This window comes from Grammomys surdaster, unplaced genomic scaffold (genome assembly GCF_004785775.1).
Source record: "Grammomys surdaster isolate TR1022 unplaced genomic scaffold, NIH_TR_1.0 233, whole genome shotgun sequence".
Taxonomy (NCBI): domain Eukaryota; kingdom Metazoa; phylum Chordata; class Mammalia; order Rodentia; family Muridae; genus Grammomys; species Grammomys surdaster.
Genome location: NW_021604678.1, coordinates 7,563,314 through 7,579,152, shown reverse-complemented (window position 1 = coordinate 7,579,152; position 15,839 = coordinate 7,563,314). Strand labels below are relative to the sequence as shown.

The 15,839-nt window shown below is 42.3% G+C and overlaps 1 protein-coding gene across 3 annotated transcripts in view; it reads left to right on the top strand.

Annotated features, from left to right (window-relative positions):
• The window catches only part of Bmp2k (BMP2 inducible kinase), a 106,227-nt gene that overhangs the window by 20,726 nt on the left and 69,662 nt on the right, over positions 1–15,839 (top strand). For all 3 annotated transcript variants that reach the window (XM_028773635.1, XM_028773637.1, XM_028773636.1), the window contains exons 2-3: positions 9,884–10,002; positions 13,885–13,990. In XM_028773635.1, coding sequence (XP_028629468.1) covers positions 9,884–10,002; positions 13,885–13,990 — 225 coding nt within the window. The remainder of the gene's footprint in view (positions 1–9,883; positions 10,003–13,884; positions 13,991–15,839) is intronic.

The following is a 15,839-nucleotide window of genomic DNA, read 5'->3' as shown; positions in this document are numbered from 1 at the left end:
CTGGCTGTCACTCCCACTAGTGCTCCCTGGCTGTCACTCCCAGCAGTACTCCCTGGCTGTCACTCCCAGCGGTACTCCCTGGCTGTCCCAGCAGTGTTCCCTGACTGTCATTCCCACAAGTGCTCCCTGGTTGTCGTTCCCTGGTTGTCACTCCCAGCAGTGCTCCCTGACTATCACTCCCACAAGTACTCCCTGGTTGTCACTCCCAGCAGTACTCCCTGGCTGTCACTCTCAGCAGTGCTCCCTGACTGTCACTCCCACCAGTACTTCTTGGTTGTCACTCCCAGCAGTACTCCCTGGCTGTCATCCTCAGTAGTGCTCCTGGCTGTCACTCCCAGCAGTGCTCCCTGGTGGTTGTCTCAGTCTTCCCTGCTTTGTTTGGTCTCTTGTTCCACATAATTTGAAATGACATGCTTTTTGTTTCACCACTAGTTAGCAGAGTCTGCAGTGCCAGACGTGAGATGCTAGGATGCTCTTCATTCTTCAGCCTTGTCCCTCCTGAGAGAACAGGATGCTGCTCTCAGCTGCATGCTATTGTCCAGGGTTTTATTTTCCTCTACTTTTCTTCATTCTGTAAGGAAGAGAGTAAACTTACTGCTTTGTAAATCAGTATTTTTATTTTTGTTTTTTGAGATAGGGTCTCAATTGTGTGTAACCTTGAACTTGCTGTACAGACCAAGCTGGTCTTGAACTGGAAGACCAAGCTGGTCTTCTGCTTCTGCCTCCCAAGTGCTAGACTTATATGTGTGTAGTGCCATGTCCCATGGAACAGATCACTCTGGGTGGACAGCAGGTGAGCAGGGCTGTGGAGTGGAGGGTGGACTGCAGGTGAGCAGGGCTGTGGAGTGGAGGGGGCAGGTGAGCAGGGCTGTGGAGTGGAGGGGGGCAGGTGAGCAGGGCTGTGGAGTGGTGGAGGGCAGGTGAGCAGGGCTGTGGAGTGGTGGAGGGCAGGTCAGCAGGGCTGTGGAGTGGTGGAGGGCAGGTGAGCAGGGCTGTGGAGTGGAGGGGGCAGGTGAGCAGGGCTGTGGAGTGGAGGGTGGACTGCAGGTGAGCAGGGCTGTAGAGTGGAGGGGGGCAGGAGAGCAGAGTGGTGAAGAAGGAGTCAAGCAGTGTGCAGAAAACAGCCCTTGCACATGTGAGCATGAAAAACAGAAACATTATTTTACCTCAGAAGACAAACAGCTGCAGAGGACAGGGGATGACAGACCAGGTTACACTCCATGTCACCTCTGCCAGGGAACGCTTTTCTGTTTCATCAGGTCTGTGAACTGAAAATCACTGCTTCTTACCTGGTTGCAGGTCGTCTTTGTTTCTCAGACTCCTAGACTACTACACTGCTGGAACACTATTTCAGACTGAAACATCCATATAACGTAGTCATACAACATGTACATCATAAACGCTCGTAGTGTGTCAAGCCAGTGATACAGCAGGTGGAACACAGTTAGCCAGAAGCAAGTCATTGAATTACTCATGACTTAAGTGCTACACAGTGATGGAAACAAGACAAGTAAACTGAGTACTTCCCAGAAGACAGCAGTAAGGCCTCAGAAGAGAAAAGAAATAACGTAGGGCTTGATGGTCCCTGGAAAACTGTGATGGAGAGTCTGTTATGGAGACTTCAAACATTAAATCTAGGTGCCCGAAAAGGGAGATAGGAGCTGAGTAAAGATGGAAGAAAGGGAGAGCAGTCTCAGGTGAGTGCATTCCAGGTAGAACAAACTAAGTGTGAAGTCGCTGACATGGAGGGGAGTGTGGGTTGAAGGGGGTGGGAGCGGGGAGAGGTTAGAGCAGAGGAAGAGCCACAAACTGTAGTCTTCTGTCTCGGAGAAGATAAAATCCTTTCCCACGTTTTTCTGACTTTAGTGAAATGGGAGCCACAGGAGGGTTGTGAACGCAGAAGTGACACATTGGGCCCAGATTTTAATATCGGCCAATGTGTGGAAAATCAAATGAACATAAATATCAGAAGCAGGAAAACCACCTGGCTGGAGACTGTGATGTCACTTTCATAAAGGTGATTTTGACTCGGGCAGTGAGAATTTTGGGAAATGGACTCATGCTGTATTCTGAGGGTGGAACATAAAGGCCTAAGAGATGAAGATCCACAGAGAATGCCCCAACTGTGAAGGACCGCAACCATGCAAGTGAAAGGGCTCAGACAACAAGTCAGAGCTGGACAGGTCGCAACCATGCAAGTGAAAGGACTCAGATAACAAGTCAGAGCCGGACAGGTCGGAACCATGCACGTGAAAGGGCTCAGACAACAAGTCAGAGCCGGACAGGTGCTCCAATTTTGAGAGCAGTGAATGAAATCACTTGGATGAGGATGTCAGCTGTTGAACATACAAATGTATCCCTTGAGATTAAGGAACACACCCTTTCTCCCCTTTCTTACTTGCTTATCCCTTGAGCTCATACTGGTGTAAAAAATAGGAAATGGCATGTAAACTGTATACTTTTATGTAACTTTAAATTCTAGTTTTATTGATGGTCATGAGTTTTCAGTGCATATTTTATGACTTCTCTTTTAAGATTTCTATGCATTTATTTATAGAACTGGAGATTGAGCCTAGGGCCTTAACCTATTCTACTATTGATCTACATCTCTAAAGTTCCTTGAATTTTGAGACAGCATCTTATTTAGTCCGGGCTGGCTGCTACCACCTTATTGCTGGAATTACTGATGTGTGCCAGTATATCTGGCTTTTAAAAAATTTGTGATGTATTTATTTGGTACAGTGTGATATTTTGATACATGTGTATAGTGTGAAGTTATGAAATCCATCAACTTATTTGCCATTTCTTTGTGTTGAGAATATTCTAAGTCCTCTATTTTACACAGTATCCTGAAGTCTATCATAAGCACTGCTGACTGCAGCCACCTGCTGTTTTGTAGACTGAGCTTATTCTTACTATCTAGCTACACTTTTGTAGTGATTGAATAAGATTGCTTCTAACTTTTATTGTAAAAAAGCAGAACAGTGAAGTTAATCCTGAACAGAGTTTAAAAGTTAAATGTGATAATTACGCGAAAGCATATTAAGTGGCCTCAAAAAATTCCCACGAAGTATGCTAACTTACTTCATTTTGACCATTGAGGGCAATCTTTGCTTCCAGAATGAAGAGAAACACTTTTTGTATTTGAAATAATATTGACAATAAAGTGTCAAATTGAAAGTAGTTTTTCTAGGGAGGAGCCAGAAAGCTGTAGCTTATTATATTAATGTTAACCATGGTCTGTGTTAATGAACTTGTGTTCAGTTTTTAGAACTTGTATTCTCCATTGGAATATAGTTAACATCAAGGAACGAGGACTCAGAGATTAACCAGAATGACTTCCTAGCTAATTCGATTGATTAAGTTATTCATCCACAGATAATTTGGGTGTCAGTCAAGATGATTGACATTGCTAGCATTCTAGCATTATAGTAATTGAGGTGTACACAGTCCTTGTTTTTTATAGTAGAATCCGTTAGAGAAGAGAGATCTCAAATTTACCCAGGTAAATACTGTGCCTGGTGAATTTGTGTTAGTACATTTGTGAGGATCACAGGCTCAGATGCCTGCAGCACACACAGCTTAGGCCTAGATGGACAGCACACTGAACTTGTAGGAAGTGGAAGTGCCCAAGATGAACTGATGGTGTGCGCCCTGGGGAAAGGATTCACCTGCAGGCCGATGAGAACAACGGTCTCTAGTTAGTTATAAAATTTCAGAGAGATTGAATAATCTGATTTCTGTTTGAAGCATTACAGCTTAAAAACCTGATTGCAGTCCAAAGCATTACAGCTTAAGAAACTTTCATATATTATTTTAATTTGAAGTGGTTCATTGTATATACTCATTGTTCATAGTTCCTTGTTACACAGGATGTTTTTGTGTGTGTTTTGAGATAGAATTTCTTGTGGCTCTGCTGGCCTTGAACTAATTCTGCTGCTGAGGATGACCAAGTGCTTGGTCCACTTGCTTTTATTTCTCAAATTGTTGGGATTACAGGGACACCTGGTCACCATTGCTTTTTTCTTTTTAAAAGGCTTTACAACATCCAATTTAAACATGGTTTGTCTTTTATACATAAGCTATTATGCTTATTAAGTCAAATTTTCTTAAAATTTGCATTGCTCTTTTTTGATTTCATTTGTCTTGTTCTTCAGTTCTGTTATTTCTAGATCCTTTTGTTCATAAGTATACATTTTGTTTGGCATATACTTACATGGGTAGGTATGGGCTGAAACCTGAGATTTATAGGGGAGTAAAAGACACGGCTCTGTCTTGTGAGACTAGCTGTCTGCCTCCTTTGGTCTCTTTCTTAGCTATAAAGTGAAAATACGTTAAATGCTTTGTGATGTTACAGGAATGAAATAAAATATGTCTTCCCCCTCAATTCTGATTCATTCTCCTTACTGATAACAATAGCTTTGGTAAGAATGTAAGTTGGTAATCATTCCTCGTTAGAAAGAGCTGCACTTTTAGGAGAAAGCCTTGGATTTGCTGACTTAACCTAGGGCTCTGTTGTACCAGAGATAAGCGGTCAATGGGAGGAAGAACTTTCCTGTGCCTCAGATCACACAGACATACGCATGTGCCTTTCCTACTTATCTTGAACACAGCTTCAAAGTCACATAATTTTTCTTTGGCGATGGTTGAAGCTAGGAGTTGCTGATAGTCGAATCCTTCCTCTATTTTGCTGATAAAATATACAATAATAGATAAAAAATATAGACTAACGATCACGTGGGAGGTTATCCTCCCTTCCCCCTTTCTTATTTCTCTGGATACATTTCATAGGAATCATCACCCATGGCCAAGTCTTTGATAAACATGCAGTGTTTCATGTGTTGGGATGCTGGATCTGAAGGTTGCTAGGCTACTGTAAACATTCTCTGTTACAAGAGACTGATGGTCCCTTGAGGAAAGTCTCTAGTGTATAGACAGCAGGAGTGGCTGTCTTAGGAAAACTGCTTCCCAGTACTGGTGGTGAGATTGGGTGGCAAGAGGGGAAACACTCGGAGAGGAGTAGACCAGGCACTGATCCCCAGCTTAAGTTGGGAAGGATGGACTAAGCAAAGAGCCTCAGAGCTGTTAGAATTGGGCAGAAGTTTTTGCACCAGTAATCCCAGCACTTCAGAGATAGTGGCCAGCTTGGACTATGTAATGAAATGCGGTCTGAATACAAGGGCTAAGAGTGCAGCTCAATAGTAGAAACATAGAAAGGTGAAAAGTATTCCAGGGAGTACCCCATGCCCACCATATAGATGTAACTAATTTTAAATGAGAACTTCTTCAGAACATTCTTAAGTATAGGTAGAGAGTGTCAAAGAAATTAGCAAATGTTAGTTTTAACAAGGGATTCAAGAAATTCCTCCTTTCTTTTGTGGGAAGACTGAGCAGTTTTAGTAATTTAAAGGTTTTTCATTTTGCTTGCATCCTGCTTCGTGTTTAAAATGCCATGAAATGCTCTATTAATAAATAGTACCAACTATACTGTGTGGTACAAATAGCAAGTGGTGAGAACTAAAATTCATGCAATAAATAAGGAAGGCTAACTGTATGAACATGCCAGTATTTATGCAGTATGACTGACTATATTGCATGTTTCTGATATCTTGTACTGACTTCCAAATTTTTGGCTTTTCCATGACTCCTTTTTGATTTAATAATTTGTAATCAAGCCAGTAGTCGAGAACATAATCTGCTATTTGAATGAGAGTAGTATTGTGAGGCTTTTCCCAACTATGGGTGGATCATGTGTTAGAATTGAATGGAGTTGCTTAGACAAAATATTGCTGAAACATATCTTGTCCAGAAATGACATTATCTAAGATGTTTGTGGTCAACCAATAATTGAGCAAGTTTAAATCTACCTGATGTTTAAACATGATATCCAAGCATCTTAAAGGTGTCAAAGTCAGTACAGCTCCCCCACTGTCCCCCTGCTTTAGGTTATTATGTTCAGCAAACAGCACAACTCCTAACATGTTACACCACAGTGATTCTGAAGGCAACGTTTATGCTCTTCCTTCTTCAGTTTTATGATGCAGGCAAACACCAGTGTCTTTGCTCTTGCTGTTCCTTGATGTTCATAGACATAGTACACAGCCTTTTTATTTGAAAACACAGTTTGTGGACCAAGTGGAAAAAACAACCAGGAGAAAATACTTTTTTTTTTTTTACATTGAGGGGAAATTCTGTAATGCTCCCCTACTGGTTGAAAGGAAAGAAAAAGTCTTAGGAAGAGATTCCAAGGACCTGCCATGGAAGAGGCTGACAAACTGAGGTAAAGATGCTTAAGGTCTGGACTGGTGACTTTCAGAGAGAAATAGCAAATTGAGAGACATTTCCTGTCAAGTTGACAACACTTTCAGTGCAGTGGAGGTCTCCTGAGGGTGCAAGAAATCTGGCTCAGTTGCTTGTAGCTAGACGTTTCAGCCACCTTTTAGCATGTTGTTGAAAGCATTGAATTTGAAGTGTGTTTTCCTTTTACTGACTTAGCTTGGGAACCTTTTCTGTAGAAACAAAAGTTCCAGCCCTTAAGAGTGTTGGATTTCACTTCCCAGTATGAAGAAACAAAACTAGAATCAGTCAGAAGGAAGTTGTCCCAGAAAGCAGTACAGCAACAGGAGAGCATTTAATACAACATCATGAGAAATAACAAACACACTCCCCAAGACACAAGTTACCTGAATGGCTTTTGTTATGTGACAGATTAAACCACTGTATGTGCATGATATGGTATACAGAATAACTACTGGTTAAGTCCTGCGGGGTGGCTGGACAGGTGCCAGCGTGTTGTTGCTGCTGGTGTGGTATCATTCTGCTAATGGTCGTTGTAGAAGGTGGCTGACCTTACATACATATGGTTCAGGGCTTGTTGGTATGATGGACCTTTTGCCAAGTTCTGCTCGAACTATGGTCTTATGGTGCTGGACACTCAATGGTTACCAAAGGTCATCCCAAGATAGTGGCTCCATGTTGTGTTAATGCCAATGAAAACTAAAATGCCGACTCTGGTGAGAATATGCAAAGGGGAAGCAAGCTTTGTTTATAGAACACAGAAACTGAGACATAGTGAGAAACTAAAGAAAAGACAGAGACTCCTGAGAGATTGAGGAGTCTCCAAGAAAGGAAAAGGCCACTGAACTGCTCTGTTTAAGGTTTTTGTGGGAAAACTGGACAAAAGTAGAGGCAAACTCTGTTGGGATTAGTCTCTGGACTAGCAGGTACTGAACCGAGGGAAGGCTGTATGCTCTGTGCATATCCTTTCACTTAGCCTAGTCAGGGATGGCCATGCGTTGTTTCTGGGTTCTCTGCCCAGTTCGGGCTGGCTGAAGCTGCCTTTGTCCTTCCCTGACTCAGGCTGTGCTGCTCCTCCCCTTGACTTTCTGCTGTTACCTCTTGGGCAACATTTCGGTTCCCAGCCTGTATCTCAGGGTTGTGAGTTAGACTGTTTCGTTGCTCTCACATGCGTGTAACGAGGCGTGTAGCTCCTTCTTGGTGGAGTGTCGCCTGTCTCCCAGCCACCAGCCTGGAGTTGTGGTTCTCTTGGTTACCCCAGGTTTAGCTCCGTGTCTGGAGGTGGTCTCTTAGCTGGAAGCTTCTTGTTAGAAGTGGTCTTTACTTACAATTTTGTCTGTTACAGATGGCTGCCTTAGAACTTAGAAGAGAAGGACACTGGCTTAGTTAAGGTTACTATGGTGATGAAACACCATGATCAAAAGCAATTTGGGGAGAAAAATGTTTAAGTTATGTTTTCACAACATAATCCCTCATTGAAGGAAGTCAGGACAGGAACACAAGCAGAGCAGTTATCTTGGAGGCAGGAGCTGTTGCCGAGGCCATGGGGGGGGGTGCTTACTGGCTTGCTCCTCATGATTTGTGTACTTTGCTGTCTTGTAGAACCTAGGACCACCAGCCGAAGGATGGCACCACCCACAATTGGGCTGGGCCCTCCCCCATCAGTCACTAGTTAAGAAAATGCCTGTAGACTTACCCGCAGCCTGATCTTATGGAAACATTTTCTCAATTGAGGGTTCCTCTTCTCTGATGATTGTAGCTTGTGTCAACTTGACATAAAGCTAGCCAGCACAGACATTGTGCCTTATGTTCCTCTAGGGATTTGTGGTGGCCACTTGACCAGCTGTCAGTGGCCCAGAGCCCTGGTTACTTCTCACCTGTCCACCTTGATTATATCACACTCAACTCACTACTTCAGTGTGTCAGATGCTGCCTCTGCAACTCTGCTTTTTAACCAGCCTCTGTTCTCACTGCAGCATATGTGAGCAACTTGGAGTATTCACCATGGTACTTTCTACTACCAATGGAGAACTCGCTCATACATGCATGGAATACTCATTAGAACAAACAAACAAACAAAAATCACATGTATTTGTATAATAGCTTCTAAAACCTAGGTAGAATTATCTACCAAAGCTTACCATCATTTCATTGTATGATCTCATTTTGTGTGTGTGTGTTTTGTGTGTGTGTGTGTGAGTGTGAGTGTGTGAGTGTGCGTGTGTGCATGCCTGCATATAGCAGAAGGTGGGGACAGTGGCGGGAATGCCTCATTTCAGTGTCACACGCAGTTGTTTCACATAAGAGCTCTGAGAGAGGGACGCTGTTCTCTGGAGTGTAGACCTGTGAAGGGAGGGTACTCTGGGTTAATAAAGACAGCAGTCACTTTCATTGTCACACATACTTCCTCCAGTGTACACTTATTCTCCTGTGAGGTCTATATCTTACATTTTCCGACGATAGCACAAGTTTAACAATCATGCCTTTATAGTATTAACAAAATTGACATGCCTATAAGAAAAACATGTTACAGAATGTTCCATACCAGAAATGAGTCTTAAAAAAATTAATGTGAGACTCTTATCTTAGATTTGATAAAATAATTGATTTTTAATAGCACTATCTATGTACTTCAAATGAAGAACTTTGTCAGATGCAGTAAAGAGAGTGTCTCAGTAACTGGTGTAGGTAAAGAAGGCATTTACTATCTTACTTGAGTTCAGGAGGGAGATTGGCTAATTCAGTGGTCCACCTGTCCTGAGCCATTTTCTTTTCAATTATCATTGTTAAAGATAATCTGCATCAAGTGTAAGCATCATTTTACAGTGAGGCAGGAAAGAGGAGGAGCGGGGGCCTTCTCCATCACACACTGTCATTTGGGCAGGAAGTTATTCCCTGCCATCTCAGTGGACTCTACCTTGTACCCATGAGTTAGAGCTGGTGAGAACCCAGCCCTAAAGTCAGTTGCTGATAAGCAAATTAGATCCCAGATTGACATAGGATACAGTAAGCTCATACCTGCAGTTGTAGGAGAGGCCAACTGTTTCTCTTAGCTATATTGAGTGTTAAATAGCAGACGTGCCTTGTCATCAAGATGGGTGGGTGATAATTAGTATTGCAACAAGTTATGTGAGGACATTTGTGTATCCTGAGTCACAGGTATCTGTGGAAAAGTGAGTGTTAGTCTTTTGCCCTTTGAAGAGAAGCAGATTCATTTGAGAAGCACCTGGCTCTGTGAGTACTGTCCTCATTGATGCAGGAGGTCAATTGGCTCTCAATCATTAAGCTGCTTACTGTACTTATGTGTGTCTTGAATGTAGTCTTTGATTATTTCCTTCTGTTATTTAGCTCCAAAATGATTGTGTGTGTGTGTGTGATTTAAAAACAAATTTTTTCACTATGTAGCTCATGCCCTTGAACTCACTTTGTAGTCCAGTCTGGCCTTGAACTGACAAGAGATCCGTTTGTCTCTACATCTCAAGTGCTGGAATTAAAGGCATGTGTCACCATGCCCACTAAAATTATAGTATAGAATTTTGAAGGTAGTTTCTGATTGTTTTAAGTTAATTGGTGCTTCCTCTCATAGGTGGATTCTCCACTGTTTTCCTGGTGCGGACTCACAGTGGAATCCGATGCGCACTGAAGCGAATGTTTGTCAATAACACATCTGACCTCAACATTTGTAAAAGGGAAATCACAATTATGGTAAGTGAGAAAATTTTGTTTTAGAAATTAGGAGCCTTTGTAGCATGAAATATTAAAAAAGCAATTCTGGAGTCTGACCCAGCGCTCCACAATCTCTCCACCCAGTTTACTAAGTTCTCACTGGAGGCTCACTGCCACGCCAGCCCTACGCTTCCAAATTCCCATGGCCTTTTAGGGTGCACTTCTTATAAACCCACGCTTTGCCTCCATACCTATCTCTCTGGAACCCAGTTGAGTCGCCCCGTGAAATTTAGTTCAGAATCAACAGGTAACTCAAGCATCCTAATTTTGTAAGCCATATTAAATATAAATCCTTTGATGGCAAATCCTGGGGAATCTGCCATCTAAACCAGGGCATCTTGTTAGCTACATTTTGGCCTCCAAAATATCTCCCATATCATATCTCTTTCTTCCTTCCCCTCTTCCTCTCTCCGATCTGTAAGTCCCGCCTACTCCTCAACCCAGTGATTGGTCCCCTGAAATCCTTATTCATTAGGGGAAAATTCTGTCACAATCCTTTTCTTTTGGTTTTTTTATATATACTTGAAAAGCCTGAAAGGTCATTCAGTTAAAACTGTTCTGTGGGAATTGGCAGTTGATTGTGGCTGGTCACACGTGAGCCTAAATGCCTAGGTCACCCTTTCCTAGACTGCCCAGTGTGGGTGTGCAGCAGGCAGGGTGCCTGCCTCGCCTTTTCAAACTCACAGTAATTGTGTGGTACTGGGAGGATAAAACACTTTACAGAATTACGTAATACACAAGTTCACCTACCCGACACTGTAAGAAATACAGTCTTCCAGATCCCATGAGTCGCCTCTGCTTTCCTGCTCAGCTGGTCTAGGTGCTGTTTGTCTCATGCAGACATGTTTTTCTCATGCTCATCCTTAAGGTGGTGGCTGTATTCGCTGTCCACACTTTCTGCATTCATCTTGTGCTTATACTCACAGACAACAATTTGTGCTTTTCATTTTCTTTCAACAATCCTGCTGTTACCTGGTTTTTCCTGTAAATTTTGCAGTGTGGAGCCAGTTGTCAGTCATTAAGGGAAGCTCTTACCAAATACCTGTACAGTAAAAATATTTTAGTAGACTAGTAAGAATCTCAGTGTTCTTGGGGCCTTCTGGTTCACACTTCTCTTCCCTCTCCTCCTCAGTTCTTATCTGCATACACCTGCACACGTGTGAATTCTCTTAAGCTCGAATTCTGGTACTAGAAAATTAACTGATTTAGCACATTCATAGTACAGTATAATCACTACCTCCGTAGCTTCAACACCTTTTCATCACCCCTAAAAGAAAAGCCCTGCCCCCTTTCCTGTGCATTTCATGGTCCCTTCATGCAGCCCCTAGAGAGAGCACCCTGTCTGCGTGGGACTTCTGCTCTGAATATTTCTGATAACTGGGGCTGTACAATGGATTTTCTTTTTTCTTGCCTCAGTGCCTGTGAGGTTCGTAGACATTGTCATGTTCCTCGGTACTTCATTTCCTTTCTGTCACCACATGATATTCTGTCAACATCCCAGTTTATTTGGATGTATAGAAAAGCTGATAGGCATCTGAGCTGCTCATAGTGTTTTAACTGCTGTGACTGGCTGCTGCTGCTGTGTGCATGTGTGTGACTAGCTGCTGCTGCTGCTGTGTGCATGTGTGTGACTAGCTGCTGCTGCTGTGTGCATGTGTGTGACTGGCTGCAGCTGCTGTGTGCATGTGTGTGACTAGCTGCTGCTGGTGCTGTGTGCATGTGTGTGACTAGCTGCTGCTGGTGCTGTGTGCATGTGTGTGACTAGCTGCTGCTGCTGCTGTGTGCATGTGTGTGACTGGCTGCTGCTGCTGTGTGCATGTGTGTGACTAGCTGCTGCTGCTGCTGTGTGCATGTGTGTGACTAGCTGCTGCTGCAGTGTGCATGTGTGTGACTAGCTGCTGCTGCTGTGTGCATGTGTGTGACTAGCTGCTGCTGTGTGCACGTGTGTGACTAGCTGCTGCTGCTGCTGCTGTGCACATGTGCATTCATGTCTGTGAGTAGTTTCTCGCCTTGGCTTATATGCCTCAGTTCTTCTGTAAATGTTTGACGAGCAGCCTGACTTAGTGTACCAACTGAACCGCTTATGTTCTTCCCAGCAGTCCTCACTGACAGACAGCCGTAGTTAATGCCAGTCCCACATATCTCACTCTAAGGGGATTTCCTTCTTTATATCAACCTCTTTATCAACACTTACAAATAAGTGTATTTATGTGATCTGGAATTTTAAGTTCCGATTGTTTCTGTCTCTTAGTAGTTTCGAGACAATTAGGTTTTGAGACATTTTAAAGATAATAGCAAGCAGGTTGAGAAAGAATTGCTTCAAGATAATGAATGAGGAAGCCTAGATTGAGTTCCCTAACTTGTGTCTTGATAATGCACTGATCTGTATAGATCTGTTTTTCCGTGGCATTCCAGCCCGGATTTGCACCTTTCTTTTGCCCTGAGTTCAGCTGCTTGCTGGTTTATGTCCATCTCCTCAGCTTTCCCAGGCAGATCTCCATGCGTCTCATTGTTTCCCTGCCTCCCCTCTCCTCCTGCCAGTGTCCCTCCATCTGTCTCCTGCCTCAGCTCATCTGCTGTAGGCTTTTTATTGACAGGTGATGCTTAAGAGATTCTCTAACTGAGCCATGCTCCTTTACTCAGTAGGGTTAGCCCACTTCTGAGACATGGAGAGGGTACTAGCAGCAGCTCCAGTCAAGTCTTTGCCTTTAAACAAGGCATTGTGGGGAGATCATGCCTTTGCACTAGTGTCTTCAACTGTTGCTTGACCACCCGCCGCCCACTGAGTTCATCTGTTTTGCATATAGTAGTTCTGACTAAACTATTTTGCACAGTGGAAACTTGGTATAGCATTACTGATGTAGCTGTAGGATGTTCATCCATGGTAAGCAGCACTGAACCTGAGTGGTCTCCAGCCCTCTTCGTAGCCTCAGTATGCTGCTGCTGACTGTGTACTAGGAGGAAACATTGCCAGACTTTCCGTTTTGTTATTTACGTGAGCACAGCACTAGTAGTATCTATAGTCTATGAGTTCTTTTTCACAAATGTTTTTATGGCCACTTGTTCCTCTTTTAGTTTTAGTGAAAAGTACATGGACCCGTGATTTCATGGAAGAGTTCTACATAAATTATAATGTTTAGGAAAACCTTTGGAACTAGTTCATTAATATTAGAGCTTAATTCCTTTATTTTATTTTTATTTTACGTTGTATTTCATTTGGTTTTCAAGACAGTGTTTCTCTGTGTAGCCTTGGCCGTCCTGGAACTCTCTCTGTAAAGCAGGCTGGCTTTGAACTCACAGAGATCCACTGCCTCTGCCTCCCAGCAATTCCTTTATTTTTTTTAAAGATAAATATTATGAGAATTCTAATACTTTATTCTTGAATTTCAGAGAACTATGTTATACACTTACTTTGGTAGATTAGTTCTGACTTATTTGTTTATTTTGTGTGGTTCTATGGGGCAGCATGAGTTGAGGTCAGGGCAGCTTAGGAGGCTTGGTTTTGTCCTTCTGCCACGTTGGTCCTGGGGATTGAACTCAGGTCCTAAGGCTTGGTGATCAGTGTCTCCCTCCACTGGCTGAGCCATGTCACCAGCCCTTAGTAGATTATTGCTTTTGTTACTTTCCTGGTTGAACATATAAACAAATGATCATTGGTTATTCATCTTAGATAATGACTGTCACATATGTGTTGAATTTTTGATGAAGCCATAAAAATCACTGACTGAAATACTGTGTTCTCATACCTTATTCCTGCTTTTAGACATTTATTAAACTGACTTACTTAAGCTTACAGATGTTACTCTTAGAAGTTTAAGATTTATATTTTCTAATTTTAAAGATTTTATTTCTTTTTCACAGAAAGAGCTATCTGGCCACAAAAATATTGTTGGTTATTTGGACTGTGCTGTCAATTCAATTGGTGATAATGTATGGGAAGTGCTTATCTTAATGGAATATTGTAGAGGTAAGTATCTGCCTCCATTTGTAGTGTACTAAAAAGAACATCCCTTTCCATGGAGCCTGAGGTCCGAGGTTTCTTCCAGGGATGCTGCTACCTTGTTCTGGATGCTTTATTGCAATTTCAGCTTTAATGACTTAATCACACATGCTGTTAAAACTTATTTAAAATCTAATGATAATTTATAATTATGACAAGAGCCTGCACATGGAAAATTAAACAAAGTGATAATTGTGTTCAAAACAAGAAACCTAAGCTAGTGAAGTTGTCTATATAATTCTTTTGTACTCTAACCAAGAATTAGCATTGCAAGATGTACTGTAAACATATTAAATATATTACAGTTAGGCAGCACATGCTAGTTGTCTTAATGTGAGTGTGTATCTGTTTGGGTGTGCCTGTAGGAGATTTAAGAATATATTTTATTTTATTTCTTTATTTGTGTGCATATGTGTGCTTGAGTTTGTGAATGAAGGCACACACAAACAACTGTGTCCATGTGTAGGTCACAGGACCACTTGCGAGAGTAGTTCTCTCCTTCCATCATGTAGGTCTTGGAGATGATACTCAGTTCCTCAGGCTGGGTAGCAAGTGCCTTTTACCAACCCCACTCCCAGCCATAGTGCTTACACTACGCTGCCTTTTGAGACAGGGCATCTCAATTGGATCTAGAGCTCATTAAGTAGGCTTGCTGGCCATGAGCCCTAAGCTTGATCTTATGTTTCTACCTCTCCAGCACTGAGATCATAGGTGCCTGCACCACACCTGCTTTCTTACATGTGCGCTGGGTTAGGTCTGCACACTTAAATGCAAGCATTGTACCTACTGAGTTGTCTCCTCAGTCACCACTGAGTTCTCTGGGAGATAGAATTTCATATAGTCCAGGCTGCCCCTTGGACTCCTGGTTCTCCTTTTAAGCTATATAGAGCCTGCATTTTTAAAAAAGTGCTATTCTAATTTTTATTTTATGTGCATTGATGTTTTGTCTGTGTGTGTGTGTGTGTATACATATACATATATATACATACACACACACACACACACACACACACACACACACATATATATATATATGAGGGTATTGAGTCCCCTGGAGCTGGAGTTAGACAGTTGTGAACTGCCTTGAAACTCCTGGAATTGAACCTGGGTCTTTTGGAAAAGCAGCCAGTGCTCTTAACCACTGAGCCATCTCTCCAGCCCCATAGAACCTGCATTTTAATACATAATCTTCATGTTTTTTATTCATTTGTGTCAGAAAATAGGAAACCACATTGATTTAGACCTAGCATGGTATTTAAAGTAAATGTTTACTTGCACAGCTGCCTCAGTAGTAGCAGTAACACACGGAAAACTACCCCTGACTCCTACCCTTTATATGTGTGGGGAGGAGGAGGGCTCTCCTAATAAATTTCCTACAAACATAGTGTCACTCACTTGGTTTTTGAGAAGAAATATTTACCTGATGTTTGAGTCAGCAAGATTTGTTTCATAGGAATTTTAAAATAAAAATGATTTCTGTAGGGGCTGAAGGGAGAGCTTAGTGGTTGAGAGCACTGACTGGGCTTGCAGAGGACACAGATTCAGGTCACAGCCACCTATGTGCTGTCTGATAACTCACTGCCTGTAGCTCCAGGTTCAGGGGCTCTGACTCCCTCTTAGGGCCTTCATGGGCACCAGGAATAATACACATGGTGCATATGTGCATATATATATATATATATATATGTATATGTATATGTATATGTATACGTATACGCATACGTATACGTATACGTATGTGTGTGTGTGTGTGTGTGTGTATGTGTATATATATATATATATATATATATATATATATATATATATATATGTGTGC